The sequence below is a fragment of the Corvus hawaiiensis genome, chromosome 30 (genome assembly GCF_020740725.1).
Source record: "Corvus hawaiiensis isolate bCorHaw1 chromosome 30, bCorHaw1.pri.cur, whole genome shotgun sequence".
Classification (NCBI taxonomy): Eukaryota; Metazoa; Chordata; class Aves; order Passeriformes; family Corvidae; genus Corvus; species Corvus hawaiiensis.
Genome location: NC_063242.1, coordinates 13873744 through 13889519, shown reverse-complemented (window position 1 = coordinate 13889519; position 15776 = coordinate 13873744). Strand labels below are relative to the sequence as shown.

The 15776-nt window shown below is 37.4% G+C and overlaps 1 protein-coding gene across 3 annotated transcripts in view; it reads right to left on the bottom strand.

Moving 5' to 3' along the window:
- Window positions 1-15776, bottom strand: part of PIEZO2 (piezo type mechanosensitive ion channel component 2) — a 298259-nt gene that overhangs the window by 89559 nt on the left and 192924 nt on the right. For all 3 annotated transcript variants that reach the window (XM_048289530.1, XM_048289532.1, XM_048289533.1), the window contains exons 8-13: window positions 11118-11280; window positions 5883-6014; window positions 4781-4819; window positions 3309-3447; window positions 2846-2979; window positions 482-718 (exon numbers count right to left, since the gene is read on the bottom strand). In XM_048289530.1, coding sequence (XP_048145487.1) covers window positions 482-718; window positions 2846-2979; window positions 3309-3447; window positions 4781-4819; window positions 5883-6014; window positions 11118-11280 — 844 coding nt within the window. The remainder of the gene's footprint in view (window positions 1-481; window positions 719-2845; window positions 2980-3308; window positions 3448-4780; window positions 4820-5882; window positions 6015-11117; window positions 11281-15776) is intronic.

The window sequence follows — 15776 nt, the reverse complement described above, 5'->3', positions numbered from 1 at the left end:
CAGGTGTAAGGATAAAGAATTAAAACTCAGTCACAGCTATGTGCTGCTGCTCGTGCCAAACCATTAGGGAGTGAGTAGTACTGGTAATTGCAATTACAACAGAGTTCCAGTTGCCATCATAGTCAGAGACAGTCTGACATCCCATGGGTGTTAATCTAGCAAATCAAATAACATCTGGTTTTGAATCCAGTTTATAAAACCAAGCAAGTGAGCAATTTCAATCCGCCAAGTATTTTCTACAGAATTATCATGAAAATGTAAAAGGTGTCTGAAACATTTGCTCTAGTATTAGCTTAATATGCAAGAAGCAGTTTTCTGAAGACTCTTTCTAATGACTTGCCCTTTACTTTAGAATTGCTACTGAAAGTGATTACACTGAATACTGTGGATGCACTCTTAAAGAAATATCAAGAGATCCATATTTTTATCACAATGTATATTGGGGTGTCATAAATAAATCTCAGCTGTTTGTTACACTTACCTTTGATGCCAGCTCCCCAGGTTCCTTTCTTTTTAAAAAACCAGATACTTGAGGAAGTTCATCATTCTTGAGCTCAATACTCCATATATACTGTAATATTAGCAGTAAATTTCCATAAAAAACCATGAATGGTGAACTGATCATGGCGTATTTCCTTCGGTCCCGAATCATCCACAGTGTGCAAGACCAGATCAGTAACACAAAAGTCAACCAGCTGTGATACGTGATGCTCCACGCCTTGTGGAAGGAGGAAGGAGAGGAAAAAATGTTCACAGATCCATTCAGGAACAACATAGACACATATTTCCCGTTACACTTCATTTACACTTCTCTACATAGTGCATATTTTCATTTTCATCAGACTCTCACCCATATTAATCACCTACTGGGCCAGCTAAAATAAACCCCTTGGAGAACATGCAGAAAGTGGATTCTGAGGGCAAACCCTGCTTTATGCATTAGCTGCACTTCGTAAGCAAACTCATTGCTTCTCATTACACCAAACTAAAAGAGATGGAAAATAAAGATTAATGTTTGGGCACAGAAGTTCTTCTTGCAAAGAATTCAGAGTAGGAATAGCAAAACCTAATCAATGGGTACTACACTCAAGGCCTTTGACAGCATTTAAAAATGGCACTAACTCCATACTGTTCTAGCTTTTGTGGAATCGGTTTAAAATGGAAAGCTATGGTGAGCACCCACCTAACCTGAAGAACATTTAGTCTACAGTAACTGTGGTAGATTACCTGAACGCTCACAGCTACAGAATGTTTTCTACAGCTTTCAGAATTCAGTTAGCAAAAGCTTCTCTATTAAACACTCAAGAAAAGGATTTGGGGTTTACGTATTTTTTATATACAGTGTGTTACTGATTCAGGACTAAATTTAGCTGTATATATGCTACTATAAATGTGGAATAACCTTCAATAAAGCCTTTTATATTCCTTTTTAATTTAAATAGAAAATTATTAAACATTAAGAATATTTCTATCAGGTTAGCTTAGCCCCACTGGAAATGATGTCTTTTAAGGGTATGTGAAAAACACTAATATGCTACTCTGTTCTCATACGAGAAAATAGCTTACACTGAGCTGTCTGTGGCTATAGTATAAATGGAATTTGCATCAAAGCATACCACAGATAAATTAATAAATTAATTTGGGTCACATAAAATTGGAATATGTCATGAAGAGAGAAGCTGGCATTAAACTACAAGAAAGTTCTTCAAATATATGATCTCCTTTTATATTGAGAGGTATGACCCTAGAAATTAATTAAAAGGGAAATGCAGACCTGGTCTAGTAAAAGGTGTCTCTGCCCAAGGCAGTGGGGTTGGAACTAGATGACTTTTAAGATCCCTTCCAATCCAAACCGTTCTATGATCTAAGAAGTACATGAGTTTAAAAGAAACTGAGAAAAAGCTACTGTGTCAATATGAAAATAACTAACTACTTGCTAATGTCTCAGAATGCACCAACTGAAGTCCATATTTTGCAGAAGGAGCCTGCCTTATTTAAGGGGGAAACTTTTTCTGTTAAAGACAGCAAATAAAGTTTGAAACTTTATGCAAACAAGAGGCAGCCAAGGTAATTTGTTTTACCATTTTTAATGCAAATTTGGGCCAAGAAGCTTTATGGTTAATTTCATCATAGTTGAAATTTTTCCAAAACAGTAAAAGCAAAGCTTGCATTGGGAATATAGAAAGACATCTACTCATTATGTGGAAAACTTGGTATAATGCAGCTCAAAGTATTCTCAACAAGGAGGCTTAAAAACAAGCAACGGCATGAAAAAGAGAAAGAAGGGTGAAAAGTAAAACAACAGGAAAATCTGGCTTGGCACAAAGTTGTATTTTCCTTGACATCTTTCTGTGTCAATACAGGAAACCAGGCTTTATAGATCCTTTCTTCCCAGAGTAATTGGATGCATGCATCACCTGAATTAGGAACTGAATTTTTACAGTTTTCTATATCAGTATGACATACTTTAATTCTATAGGCAAATTTCTGAGTGGTGCAAACACATGACAAACCTGCTTGTGCAGAAGCTTGGGAATCGATAGAAAACTGAGACCCAGTGGTTTTCTGATATTCAACAGACAACAAAGCCTGGGGCTCCCAGTCCTGGAAATGTGATGTTTAACCAGAACGCCACGTGTTGCCCTATTTAAAGGTCTGTAACAGGCCTGGGAATTATGCATTAATAACCTAAAATGGGCTCAAAATGATGCAGACACCATAGTGATATTTTCTAAGCCTGATGCAAAGACTTGCTGAAAACCAGCTGATGAGATAACTTTCAGAAAGGCATTGAGAAGACTTTTGTAAAACCAACAGCATTACTCTTTTCGTTGCCACTACTTACCATCATAGCTATCAGAGCACAAATGTAGCTTTGCTTCATGATAAATTGAAACACAGAGACCAGGGCATGCAATTTAACATTTTCTTTTTCCTCCTGAGTAACTTCCTCTTCTTCCTCCTCCTCCTCTTCCTTTTCTAAGTAGAAAAAGAAATTCTTATTTGCAATCCTTGCTGGTCTAAAGAAAGTATATGCATCCTCTCCTGGAATTATTTTGCTTGCAATCGCTCTGACAGCTACTTCAAATCACAGTTTTGGTAGGCAAAGTATTTTGGATGGTATACACCTACAGCCCAGTTTACAAAACTGTCATATGGGCATCCATCAGTGTAAGGTGACAGCAGGTATTTACCTTTAACAGGCCAAAGAGCTTACCGAAATGACAAGAAATGCTAGAGGCAGTGACTGGAGATACAGAATAAGAAAACCACGTGGAACTAAGGACAATTCCTAGGCAATTCCCTACCTGACGTGCCATCCGAAGGCTCCCATTTGTACTGTGGTGTGGAGTACACATCTGCTTTGGCTGGACCATTTTCTAATGGCAGTGCGGGGTGGATGGTGTGATAGTCAGCAGGGTTCCCGTTCACTGTTACCAGCAGCACCTGCCAGGACATGGGAGAGAGGCACTGCATTTACCATGGCACTCAGAAGAGTGTGACTCCTACTTCTGTGTTTTGCTACTCTTGGAGTGCCAATGTTAAAAGAGGTTAACAAGTAACTGCAGTTACTTCCAAGAAAGTGATATGTTATAGTCATGTTGCATGCAAAAGTAGCACAGAACAGCTTCCAAAATCAACTGTTGTTAGATTTTTATGCTGTACCAATAGAACTAACCAAAAATTCATTCTCCTTCTTAGGCAAACTATTACATCGGGATTTTCAGTTCACATCTAATTATTTCCAGTAGCTATGAAAATAGTGCCTATAAATGACTTTCAAATTTGAATTATTAGTGGTGAGATCTATTTTTGCTGTTGTTAATAAAACGACTTGTGGTAATTATTGTTATTGATGCCACATTGTTGTCACTTGGTAGTGCTAATTCAACACTCTTTCATGGTTTTTTTTGGTGATTTCAATTTCAGCTCTTGTGCTTTTTTGGATAAGGGCTCCATAAACCTTACAATCATTTGTGACTTTCCTACTGGCATAAATTCACGTGCAATGGGTTAGTGATGGCAGTACACGCTCAAGACTGACTTCTGCCCAGGCTGTGAGATAGGAGCATATCTTGCTTGTCAAAACTATGCACAGGCATGTGCAACAGCCTGTGAACTGTCTCAGCATAGTATCTGGGTTATGCTCAGTCATATCCAGCAGCTGCACCAAGTACAGACTGTGGAGCATGTTTATGTTAAGTCATAGATGCTCCCAAAATTCATCTGAATCTCCATTCTTCTGTGTGTGCGGAGCAGAGGGGACATTTCTGATTTCAGAGTCTGCTAAGGTCTATGGCAGTCAAGATAAATTGATCATTTGCTGTCTGTTCAAATAAAGACCTGGATTTTCTGTAATCTGTGAATTGAACTCATATGTGCTGTTGGTCATGCTTTAAGGTCCTCAGCATTCCAACATGAATGAAATTAAAAAATAATGCAAAGGAACTAAATCAAATTTAAAGGTGGCTTGCATTAGAAAGCATATTTTCATATCTTATTAAAACCCAATGAAATAGCAAAGATCGTTTGCCAGTTGGTACTACTAAAAGCATCTTAATTTCAGGTGATCAATCAATGGTTTCTCAGGGAAATTATTAAGGAAGCGGAAGACAATTACATTCAGGATAATCAAGATTATAAGGTAAATGTCAGGCTAACCAAAAATCTAGAAGTTTTACAAATTTCATCTAAAGTTTTATTTGTATGCATCAGTGTTATCTGCATTAACACACATTGAGAAGAATTGCAAAATTACAAAGACTAGTAGTATACTAACATCCGATGGCTTGTATTCATCTTGGGTCATAGACAGAAGCTGCAAAAAGCAATGCAAGGACAAATTATTACAGAAGCACGGCTCAAGCATTAGTAAGTCTAACTTCTTGAATACATGCATGCATATATGCTGACTTTTGCAGATTTGCACCAAGAAATTCAGAAGGAATTCTTAAAAAGTCAGCAGAATCGTACGATACCATAAAATTATATTCAGTGTGCCACAACATTGACATAATTTTACTGTATGTTCCTGTGAATTTTAAACCAGAACTGAGAATGCTGTATTGAAATTTTGGATGCTAGGTCAAAGAATTAATCAGTATGGCATTATACTGATTAACTGCTTTCTAATGTCTTTCTAATGATCCAATGCTTAAAAACTAAGTTTTTAAACAATCATTAGAATTACTACAATTATAAAAATAGTTCCAATAAAATGGTGATACAAATATAAAATATGATACTTTATCCATTTGCCAGCTCATTTCCCATTACTATTATTATAGTGGATTTCTTGGGGCTTGAGTATATGTGGCTTTAGTATATATGAATGGTCATATGTCCCACATTTGACAGTAACTCAACAAATGAAATTTTGCAGTGCAGCTGGTGCGGACAGATGGTATAGAGCTGGACCCTTCCAGGAGATATACAACTGCCTAAACTGCCTTTATATCTCCAAGGACACCAGTATGCTTAGGAAAAGATAAACTGGCAGTCTTCACTCACCAACGACAGTGCTAGTCAGTAGTTACGAGTCAGATCAGATCTTTACACCAGATTTAGTTCCCTGACAGACTTTCTAGATGGTTTGCTCAAAGATAATGGCCCCATGACAAAAGCCCAGCCCTACACTTCTAAAATGTGGAAGCCAAAAACATAGAGCATGCTTTTAATTTACTTCCTTAAACTGGCTCCTGGTTGGGTTTTTTTTATTCATTTTTACAAAATATATGCTATCCAACTCTACCATGCAGCCTTGATATTGTATCTGATTTATACAATCACATGTGAAGATCTTACTTGCAACCTACATAACACTGCTGCCCCTAATTCAAAGTAATTGTGTAACGCAGAGACCCTTCCCCCTCCAGTCTTACTTTTCTCTCATCAGTTGTATAGTGGCTTGCATACCACAGACTGCGTCTCCTCTCTGCTGTCATTGGAATTGGGCTGCAGGGGACTTCTTTGTCATCTTCCCTGCTGACAGATTTCTCTTCATCAGGCGTCTGCTAAATGACAACAAATGACAGCAGTAGCTATAGCTCTGTAAATACAATTTTAGCAGAGGAACTGAAATTTCCCCCCAGATAATGCTCCCTCTCCAAAGCATGTTTGAAGCATCTTTTAGTTGCTACTACACCTGGTTTATGATAGATGACTCTGAGATGACATTTTCAGAAACAATGACAGAGATTTTCTGTAACTGCTAGTTACACGACACCAGAATTACACAGACCTCCATGTACCTTGATTTCAGCATCTTTGACCACTGTTCCACGATGTCTTTACTGATAAGCTGGTAAGATACACACTTGACAGATGGAACACAAGATGGGTGGAGAACTAGCTGAACTGCCTTTCTCCAAGTAGGGTAAAGTCTCAAAGACAAAAAGGTAGATTGCCATGAGTGAAGTTCTTCAGGGACTGGCACTAGGTCTGGTCCTATTCAAAACTACCTGGATGCAATTGCACCCACAATATTTGTGAATGACACTGAACTGGGAGGAGGTAAATGGGCCAGAAGAAAGACTCACCATACAGAGATGGGACAACAAAAAATGCACAAGGTTTAATAAAGATAAAGTCCTGCAGCTGGAATAAACCCAGGTAACAGCAAAGACTTTGGACAGGCTGTGTGGGAAGCAGCTCTGTGGAAGAGGCTCTGGTGGTGCTGGTGCACAGCAAGCTGAACAAGAGCCAGCAGTGCACTGCATTCCAGCAGCAATGAAGGCAGACACGTCCTGGACTGCATCACCCAGAGTACTGCCAGCAGATCAAGGGATGTGATTATTCCACTCTACTTGGCAAGTATCAGGCCATACCTGCAATGCAATTCTGGCATCCCCAGCTCAAGAGAGACATAGAAAATCTGGAGAGGATCCCATAGAAAATTGTCAAGATGATTAGAGGGTTGGGGAAGCTGAAGGATGCAGGAATTAGGGTTTTTTTTAAATTTACAGCAATGAAATTGTATTTTTAGAGAAGACAAGGGTACTCTTCTCACAGGGATGCACAGTTATAGGACAAGAGGCTAAGGACATAACTCGCTCCAGGGAAACATCTTCTGAATATTAAAAAAAAAAGGTATATATATATATATTTCTTATTTATTCTTAAATTTTTTTCCCACCATAAGAACAATGAACCACTGGCATTCGTAGCCTCTGCTGGAAACATCCAAAATTTGGCCCATGAAAATCTAATCTGAGGCCTTGTTCTCAGAAGAAGTTTCTTCATATGATCTTCCCAAGTTCCTTCCAATCTGGACTGTCCTGTGACTCTGTGATTGTCTCTGATCCATGTGGTTTATTTCTCCATCTGAGACAGCAACTGTTATCACTAAGGTGAGGAGGAGTGCAAACCACAGTAGGTTACAGCTGCTCTTTGAACCCCACCAGAGCTCTTCCTGTGCCTCCTGAGTGGCAGCTTGCTGGTGGCAACTGTTCTCATTGCTTAGGCAAAATCCTCTGATGTAATAGAAGAAGAATAAATCAGGATGCTGGGCAGAGTACCCTGCAAAGCTACCCATGGGAACAGGACATCCAAACGTCCTAGCTCATTTTGAAACTCTCCCCATTCCAATCCTAACAGCAAGGTCATATTTTTAAAATCTTGACTTAGATAAACAATGATTATTAGTTAATTTCACTTCTCAGAGGAAATGGTAGCACATTTCACATGTGACTGTATATTTGTATTTGATTGTAAAAGGGCATTCTTAGCAAAACTGTAAGATGAAATAAACTGATCCTGTGCTTAAAATACTTGCCACTGCTGTCTGAAACTTTAATATAAATATGAACCATAAAGAACTGCTTATCAAAGACATTTAGTTTGGCACCAGGGTGACAAAAACAACACAAAAGACATAAGATATACACAATTTTTTTAGTAAGATATTTTTAGCCTAAGAGATGACAGGGAAGGGTGGGAAATCATTTTGCTCAGAAGAGGAAGAAAACTCAGAAAACACAGTACTAGTCACACAAGCACAACTTGTGAGAGTCCTTTGACTTGTGTAATTTTTTCATTCTTCCTCAGCAACTCTTAAATACCTTTTAATTCAAACAATTATAAAAATTTTATAAGAGGACTCTACATTCAACTGCTGTAACTCTGCTGACTCCTGTACTATTAGTTACCACTCACAGCACAGAATGAATGGGCTCTATTCATATATTCAGTACTAGCAGTTACAACTATGAGCTGAAATCTCCAGAGACAGATTGCTTTTTCTTATTTGCAGAGGTAGAATTTCACAAGACTCAATGTTAGAACAAGTCAGGATCCAAAATAGCAAGCATAAGAAAAGCAAATCTTCCACTGACTGCCACGGTCACTTTGCATGAGTAAGATCCATTCAGAATCCCATGTGGAGACCATACACTGAAATTTCATACACGCCATACTTCGGCATTGTGGTGCACACACAAAAAACTGCACCTTGAAACTCAAGATGTGAAGTGGGGTCTGTTCCTGCAAAATTGTTCATCAACTGCAGCATTTAGAGACAGTCTCAAGAGCATCTGTCTCAAAAACAATTCTTGCTGCAATCCAGAAGGAATTTTATCCACAAGAGGACCCCAAGATGTAATTCACACAGGAAAAAAAACCCCATCTGGTCTACATATTTTACTCTGCTTTTAGTATCTGATACACCAGTATTACATATAGCTTTTGTAATCTTTTTAGACTGAAAAAGTTTTTTTTTCTTGTTTTGTTCAAAACAGGTTTTGTTCGAGAGATTCTTTTGAACAAAATTTGTAAGATGAGCCACTTCTTACTGTACAGGACAGCAGTATATAGAGAACAACTGCTTTACACTAAACACCTCATAGCATTTTGTCTTCACCAGTCATTCAACTATAGGTAGGTTAATAGTGAGATCCTAAATACAGAGTGACTTCAAAATCACTGGGGACGGCAAAGACAGGTTATATACTTAGTTCCATAATGAATCAAATGCACTACAAATTCACAAGTTTAGAAAGATTTCAATGAAACCTGGAATACAGTTATTTCTGGACTTAAATAACTGAGAATGGAGTCTACTAGGGAAAATCTAGTAAGAGAAATTTCAAATCCTGATCTATGGCACCACAAAACAAACCCAAAACACATACAGACAAAAAAAAAAAAAAAAAACCCAAAACCAGCAAACCAAAAATAACAACAGAAAAAAAAAACCCCAAACAAAAAAAAACCACAACAAAAGAAAACATAAGGAGGAAGTGTGGAAAATACAGAAAATACAGTAAATTTTGCAAATCTCAGCATCTCTAATGACAAATACTTGCATTGCTAACATCCTGTGCATCAAAAATATGCATTAATGCATGGATAATCTTTCCTTTATGGTGTTCCCTTTTATAAGCATCCATTTATCTTTGCAGGGAAGAATCATTTGCCTGGCATCTGAAGTTCCCTTGGGAGTGACAAGACTTTCTATTGCCTCTCATGTAGCCATGGGTTTGAGAGACATCAGTGTTTCTTATATTAATGTCTTTTAATACTTACTCTAGCTCAACTGCTTGGAAAGCATCTCTAATTTCACTTGTTGGCAGTTCTCAGAGACTGGTTTTAGTGTTTTATGGGAATATCTATCTCAGACACCACAAGCAGTCTAAAAAATAGAAGTGCAGGCAAGACCACTATAGTTCCTCTCAAGTCCCTGCAGGAAATTGCAGCATTCACTCTATCCTAGACAGAAAGACCCACTTCTCTCCACTGAAAAAGCCCTGCAACTACCTTAGATCCAACACCAAACTTTAGGATGGAGACTGTTGGATGAAAACAACACAGGTACTGGAATTCAATTCCCAGACTTGCTGAGATCACACAGCTCCCACTAACTGCATTTCACATGTGCTTACTCCTCTGTGAATAGTTCTCATGGTTTTACTAAGCACTTTGTGAGATGTGAAGTTTTAGTTACAGCCCCAGTGCTAAAATCATATTATTATCTGGAAATCTCAGTTTTCTTTTAAAGAAAGAAAGAAAAAAATCTACTTTCCAGATGCTGCAGCTGCAGAAAAAATAAAAGGAAAAAACCCTAAAAATACCCACTGCCAGAGGGTACTGACGACAATCTCATGCCTTTAGAAAAGATAGTATTAAGGTTTCTGGAAACTTAAGACACAATTTTTTAATAGCTCAAGCTGACGGCTCTGGCATCGTTCACCTTTTGAAGCCCTATATATGTAACCCCCAAATACCAGACATCTCAATTCAGAGGTGATGTATTTTGATTGCCTTTTAAAATGTTAAACTGTTGCATTATCCATTATATGAAGAAACACCCTTAAAATAAGAAAACCTTGAACATTTTTACTTGCTACTACAAACTCCACTAATTCACAGCATGGTCATGAGTATTTTCATTGTGGTTTACAGCACTACTAAACCTCAACTTGAAAACTTACATCAGGCCTCTGAGGATCAGGAAATTAAAATAAGTAATGCCTAGGATCATCCTTTTTATACTTTCAGTTTCTAAGCTTTTAAGGTACCTCTGGGTTCTTATATACCCATTTTCCTCTGAAACTGGAAGAAGTAAAGATTTACTTTTTTTTTCTTCCTTCTTCTCTTGCTCTTAAATGAAAGCTGGGATTTTCACTCAGGCACACAGGAGGAAAGGTTTAAATTTTTCTTTATCTGTGATAAAATTGCAAATTTGTGTTTTGTCTTACAGTACCCTGTGCCAGAATGTATCCTACCTCTGTTCTGGTAGTCAAGCATTGGGTGTTGGCATTTCACTCGATAGCACCTAAATTTGAATCACAGAATCATTTAGGTTGGAAAAGACCTTTAAGATCATTGAGTCAATCAAGCCCAGCCACTTCTGCATATCGATACCTGCTTTCCAAATCAAACCATCAATGCTCTGCCATTGCATTCCTTGCATAACAGTCCTGATGATTTTAAGAATAACATCCGTGTTAGATCAGACTCCTGAAGACACTTAGCAAAAGGACCAAATTCAAAGTACCACCTTGCACTTGGTGTCTGTTCCCCTTAATTTTCCTAAATGTTTGCATGTGTGCTAGCAAGTATCTGCACTGGGCAGCCTCACAGTCACCAGCCATGGGAGGAGAGAAGGAAGTTACCCTTACAATGGGCTCTTGCAGCCAGAGACGGATGAGAGTTGCGAGGGTGTAGTACATCACCAGCAGTAAGATTGGATTAGCGTGGTGATACCAATGTAGCTCTTGATTTTTGATGATCATCCAAGTGCTTGAGCAGTTTGTCTGAGTAAGAGAAGTGACTCCGAACAACCTGTGAATATAAAAAACCAAAGCAGCCTTTTTAGAGACTAAACACCAAATCTTAACAATATTTTAAAATATTTCAGAGGCAATTTTTGCTTAGTTTTAATACCAACTGCTCTGTTCAAAAAGAGCATCTGCCATCACATCTAAAAAGCAGTGAGTCTTTTCATTCCACATATTTAGTAAAAAGAAGTGGTTTTTTGCAATCAGTTTTCAACATAAAAAAATGGGAGTATAATAATATAATATCTACTATGTCCAACGAGAAAACTTGCAATGACCTGCTCCCTGTAGATCCAGAGCTACAGAAAATGGGAAGAGAAATTCTGGCTGCAAGTCCATTTGGCAAATCACAGCAACATGACATTTCAGAGAGATTTAGTAAACTGACGTGTAACACCATTTCAGTCACCCTGCCAGGACACAGCTGTAAAGTATGTCTCCTTGGCACACTGAACAGTTTACTGATCTTTTGAAAAGCTAATACTATTAATAAATTGCTATCTAATTACACCAATGCTTATAAATGTACAGGGTTCTATTGAACTCATAGCTTTTGTAAAAAAAAAAAAGAAAATATTCAGAAAGGTTATTGTTTCAGATGGTCAAATAACTGAGGGAAGAAAAAGAAGAAAAATTAATTAGAAGTATTAATATCAATGACAGATATTTGATGTTTCTGGAAAAACTGGGTTAATACAGTATTTCTGTCAAGTAAGGAACATATGTTGGAAAAAATCTCACTTAAAATTAAAAAAGAATCCCCAACATTTTCAAATTTAATACAAGATGTTGGATGCCTAGTAGATGTGTTAAATACTGAAACAAAACTAATAGGAAACAATAATTAATCTGGCTCTTCCTCTGTAAAACAGCTTGCAGAGTTCCAAAGTTAGGGCATGAGCTACCAGTAGCATGCGTAAGTACTTACTACGAACACTTTTGTCTATTGACAAAACCTTTTTCTACCATAATGTCTGTGAGAGTTTTCATTTTTTACCAAAAAAGGTCTGATTCTAAGAGACAATTAAGGAGAATTCCTTCTTGGTAGAACAATAAATCCCAGACTACTGCTACTCTGAATGAAAAAACCAAATACATTAACAAAAAAACCCACCCAAAACCAAAACATTTAATTTTAAAGGGTGTCTAAAAGCTTAGTTATTCCTCTACCTAGTAAGATCCAACATGAAAAGCTGAATAATACAAAGAATAAGAACAACATTCAACAGAGATGTGCTGCCTGAAATCTGCCTTTTGGATGCTGCAAAGTGAAAATATTACATCTGCTCTTAACTGTGGATTTGGTGCACGGGCACAATACCATTAACTCCCAGAAGGAGAGCTCCATAGCATTTTATTAAGCAATCTATCAGCACTCACTTCTCATTCTGATTGTCAACACAGGCCAAAGGTATAAACTTTAGGATCTCTCGGAGCTTTTGGGTGAATACAAGGCTGGAAAAAAAAAAAAAAATCCTGCATACAAAGTAAATTGCTGCAACTTAAAGGAGCTGAACGAGCTGTGTTTGGAGCTGACTCAGACTCAAACTTCCACAGCATCCAAGAACATTCAGAGCTGATGTTACAGTTTGGCTCCATCTGGGTGAAATTCATGCTGGACTGTATTCAGTTCATATTTCTATCAGCATAGAGGAACATCTTGTTTGCCTGCTTTCCTCTCTCCAAATGACTTGTCATTTCTGCTCATCAGTGATCAGGGTTGTTGAGTTCCTATTAGTTGTTGAGTTTCTGTTAGTTTCCTCTTTTATCTCTGCTTCACAACACAACTCTCCGTCTTTAGTTCATTTTAAGCTCTTCTATGTAAGCACAGTATGATTCACCCTATTTCTGTCTCATAAGCATCAGAGTGAAATCCAATTCTTACTGAAGTGCAAAGTCTTTCCATTGACAGTCAGTGCTGAGTATTTCCTACAGAAATGAGGGAAAGTTCCTGAAGGTTCTCAGAAATTTCTGCCAAATAGACATGACCTTCATATCACATATTCCATTCCTATAGTCATATATAGCTATAAAGTCAGAACAACTTGTGTTTTATCTCCACTGAAAAGAAAACATTCCACATAGTCCTAATGGTTTGGAAATTTTATTATGTTTCAGTTAAATTCTCATTCTCTTAGTTTCATTTGCTGGCTTCAAATTATTCATGCATTATAATATTGGATTTAATTCTGCTCCCTTCTGGTCCTGCATCCATCAAATATTCAGAAGTTACAGCACATCTTTTCCCTCTAAGATGCCACATGGCCAGCAATGTAGTTTAATGTATTTCACTTCAATGTATGCAATGTTTCATCTCATAAATCATGGATGTAGAGAAACTGCTCCTCATTTCTGATTTCTCCTTGGGCTTTGAGACTTGTTAGTCACAATGTACTCAACACAACATTCCCTGTTTATCACGTTCAAAATTCACTGTTGCCTTGGGAGTGCTCGTTCTGTCTGTTCTGGCCTCCAGTACTGCTACAAGTTGCTACTCACTCAATATTTATGCTTCATCATTATCCTCAATGAGAACTGCTGGTGCAGAACATTTTTCAGAGAAATAGAGTCATCTTCTCTTACATAAAGCTTCTAATTACACCGGGATGGCTGTCATTAAATGTATAAGCAATATAAATTAGGGCATTATTCAGTTCTGCATACTTCATTCTGCAAAGATGTCTTTACATTCAGTATTGATCCCAACCAGCTGTATTTGAGTCCAACTCTGATCTTGATTTGACTTCATCTTACCCATCATACCTGCATGCCATCAGTAAGGTCAGAATGAGTCCTAAGTGGGAGAGACACACTACCAAACAAGACAAGTACACGTGTACCTGGATACAGAGTATAAGTAAAACAAATTACGAGAAACTTATTTACTCATGGATTTATTTGACTTTCCAAAAGACTGCATGCAATGTCACAAATGAAAATGGAGGTTTGCAAGGTGTGAATAGATTAATATTTCTACTCTTGCAAAGAACTAAAGCTGGGTTTTTCAACGTCCTCACTGGTATTCTGAAAAATCCATAGCAGAAAAAATTTGAAAAAAACTATAGAAATTATAAAAGGACAAGAGGAACTTTTATGTCTGACTGAGAATTGCTCTGAAATAACACAGTGAAAAACAGTTCTTAAAATAAAGGTGGCATCTTTTTGTCCAGTTACTACTCCATACGCTTGTTTTCCCAGCAAAGCTTCCTATTGAATCTGTGAATCATCCTTCTAGCCAATGCACTTCCATCTTTCAGGACTTCCTGACAAAGCTGTAAGCTGTGACCATACAAAATTCCCACATTCTATATTAGTCTAACATTAAAATTCAGAAGAGGAATTCCAATTTAAATTGAACAGAAAAACAAATTCCTGTTGCACCCACAGATATTTCACCTAAGGAGCTGCTGAAGTTGCTAAAACTCCACATTGCTGAAACTTTTATTGCATGCATTACTTAATTATTACATTAATATATTATAAGAATTGGAGTAATTAGTCATGGTACTAAATATGAACAAAAAATGGTTATGTAAACAAAAAATATATTTCATACACATAATTATCAAAACCAGTCATTACATATCTGTTAGGTCTGCGTATTTTGCGTTCACTAAAAATTATTTGGCTTTTTATTTTTTTTAACATATTTGTAAGTTCAGATTCTGCACGTGCTCATGTTTTAGGAGTTGATTTCAGGCAAGGATTTGCCTCTTAACTTTCAAGGACAGGAAAGGAAGTAATAATTCTGACTTCCTGCACAATGTAGGACACCCAATAATTCTTCTACTGAACAACAAACTTGTGGTTGAAAAAGGGTTTATAGTCTAGAATGGTATCCAGTCTTGACTTCAATTGATAGAAAATCTTCTACTGTCTCTTACTCTTTTTCTATTGGATTTAACTTCTGTAACAGTTTTGTCTAGATGAGATTTCAAGTTGCTGCATCTTCCTACAACTCTGTGTACTCCTTTACATAGTACTTTTCCCCTACACAACAAAGCAGGGTGTCATTCTCCTGTATCAGAGCTTGCATGAAGATTATAGTTTGAAGAAAATGTCTGTGTCTAATCACTTTAGGAGCTGAATTTCCTGATTTGGCAGTTAATATTACAGGATTTCTGTTTCTGGGTCAGTTATTTAGCTATTGCATGGTTATTCACAGCAATGGCATCAGAACATTTCACTGTGCTGGGTTGGATTTGGGAAATCCATTTTTGTAGAACTTCTAAATTTGTGTTGGATTTTATGAACTGTCTGAATCTTTATTTCATCTGGCTATCTTCTGCATATTTATTTCACTCTCCTCACATGGAAGGAGACAAGAGTGATGCCTGCAAGTCTGGGGTAGGAGAATGGAATATCAAGACTGACTGACATTTGAATAGCTGAACCCTAAAATGGAGATGCTAAAAGTGATCAAATGAGAAAAGGAAAGGGAAGGAGAGTAAGCAAAGAAGAGGAGAATAAGGGAGGGGAGAATAGGGGAGGAAAGAGCAA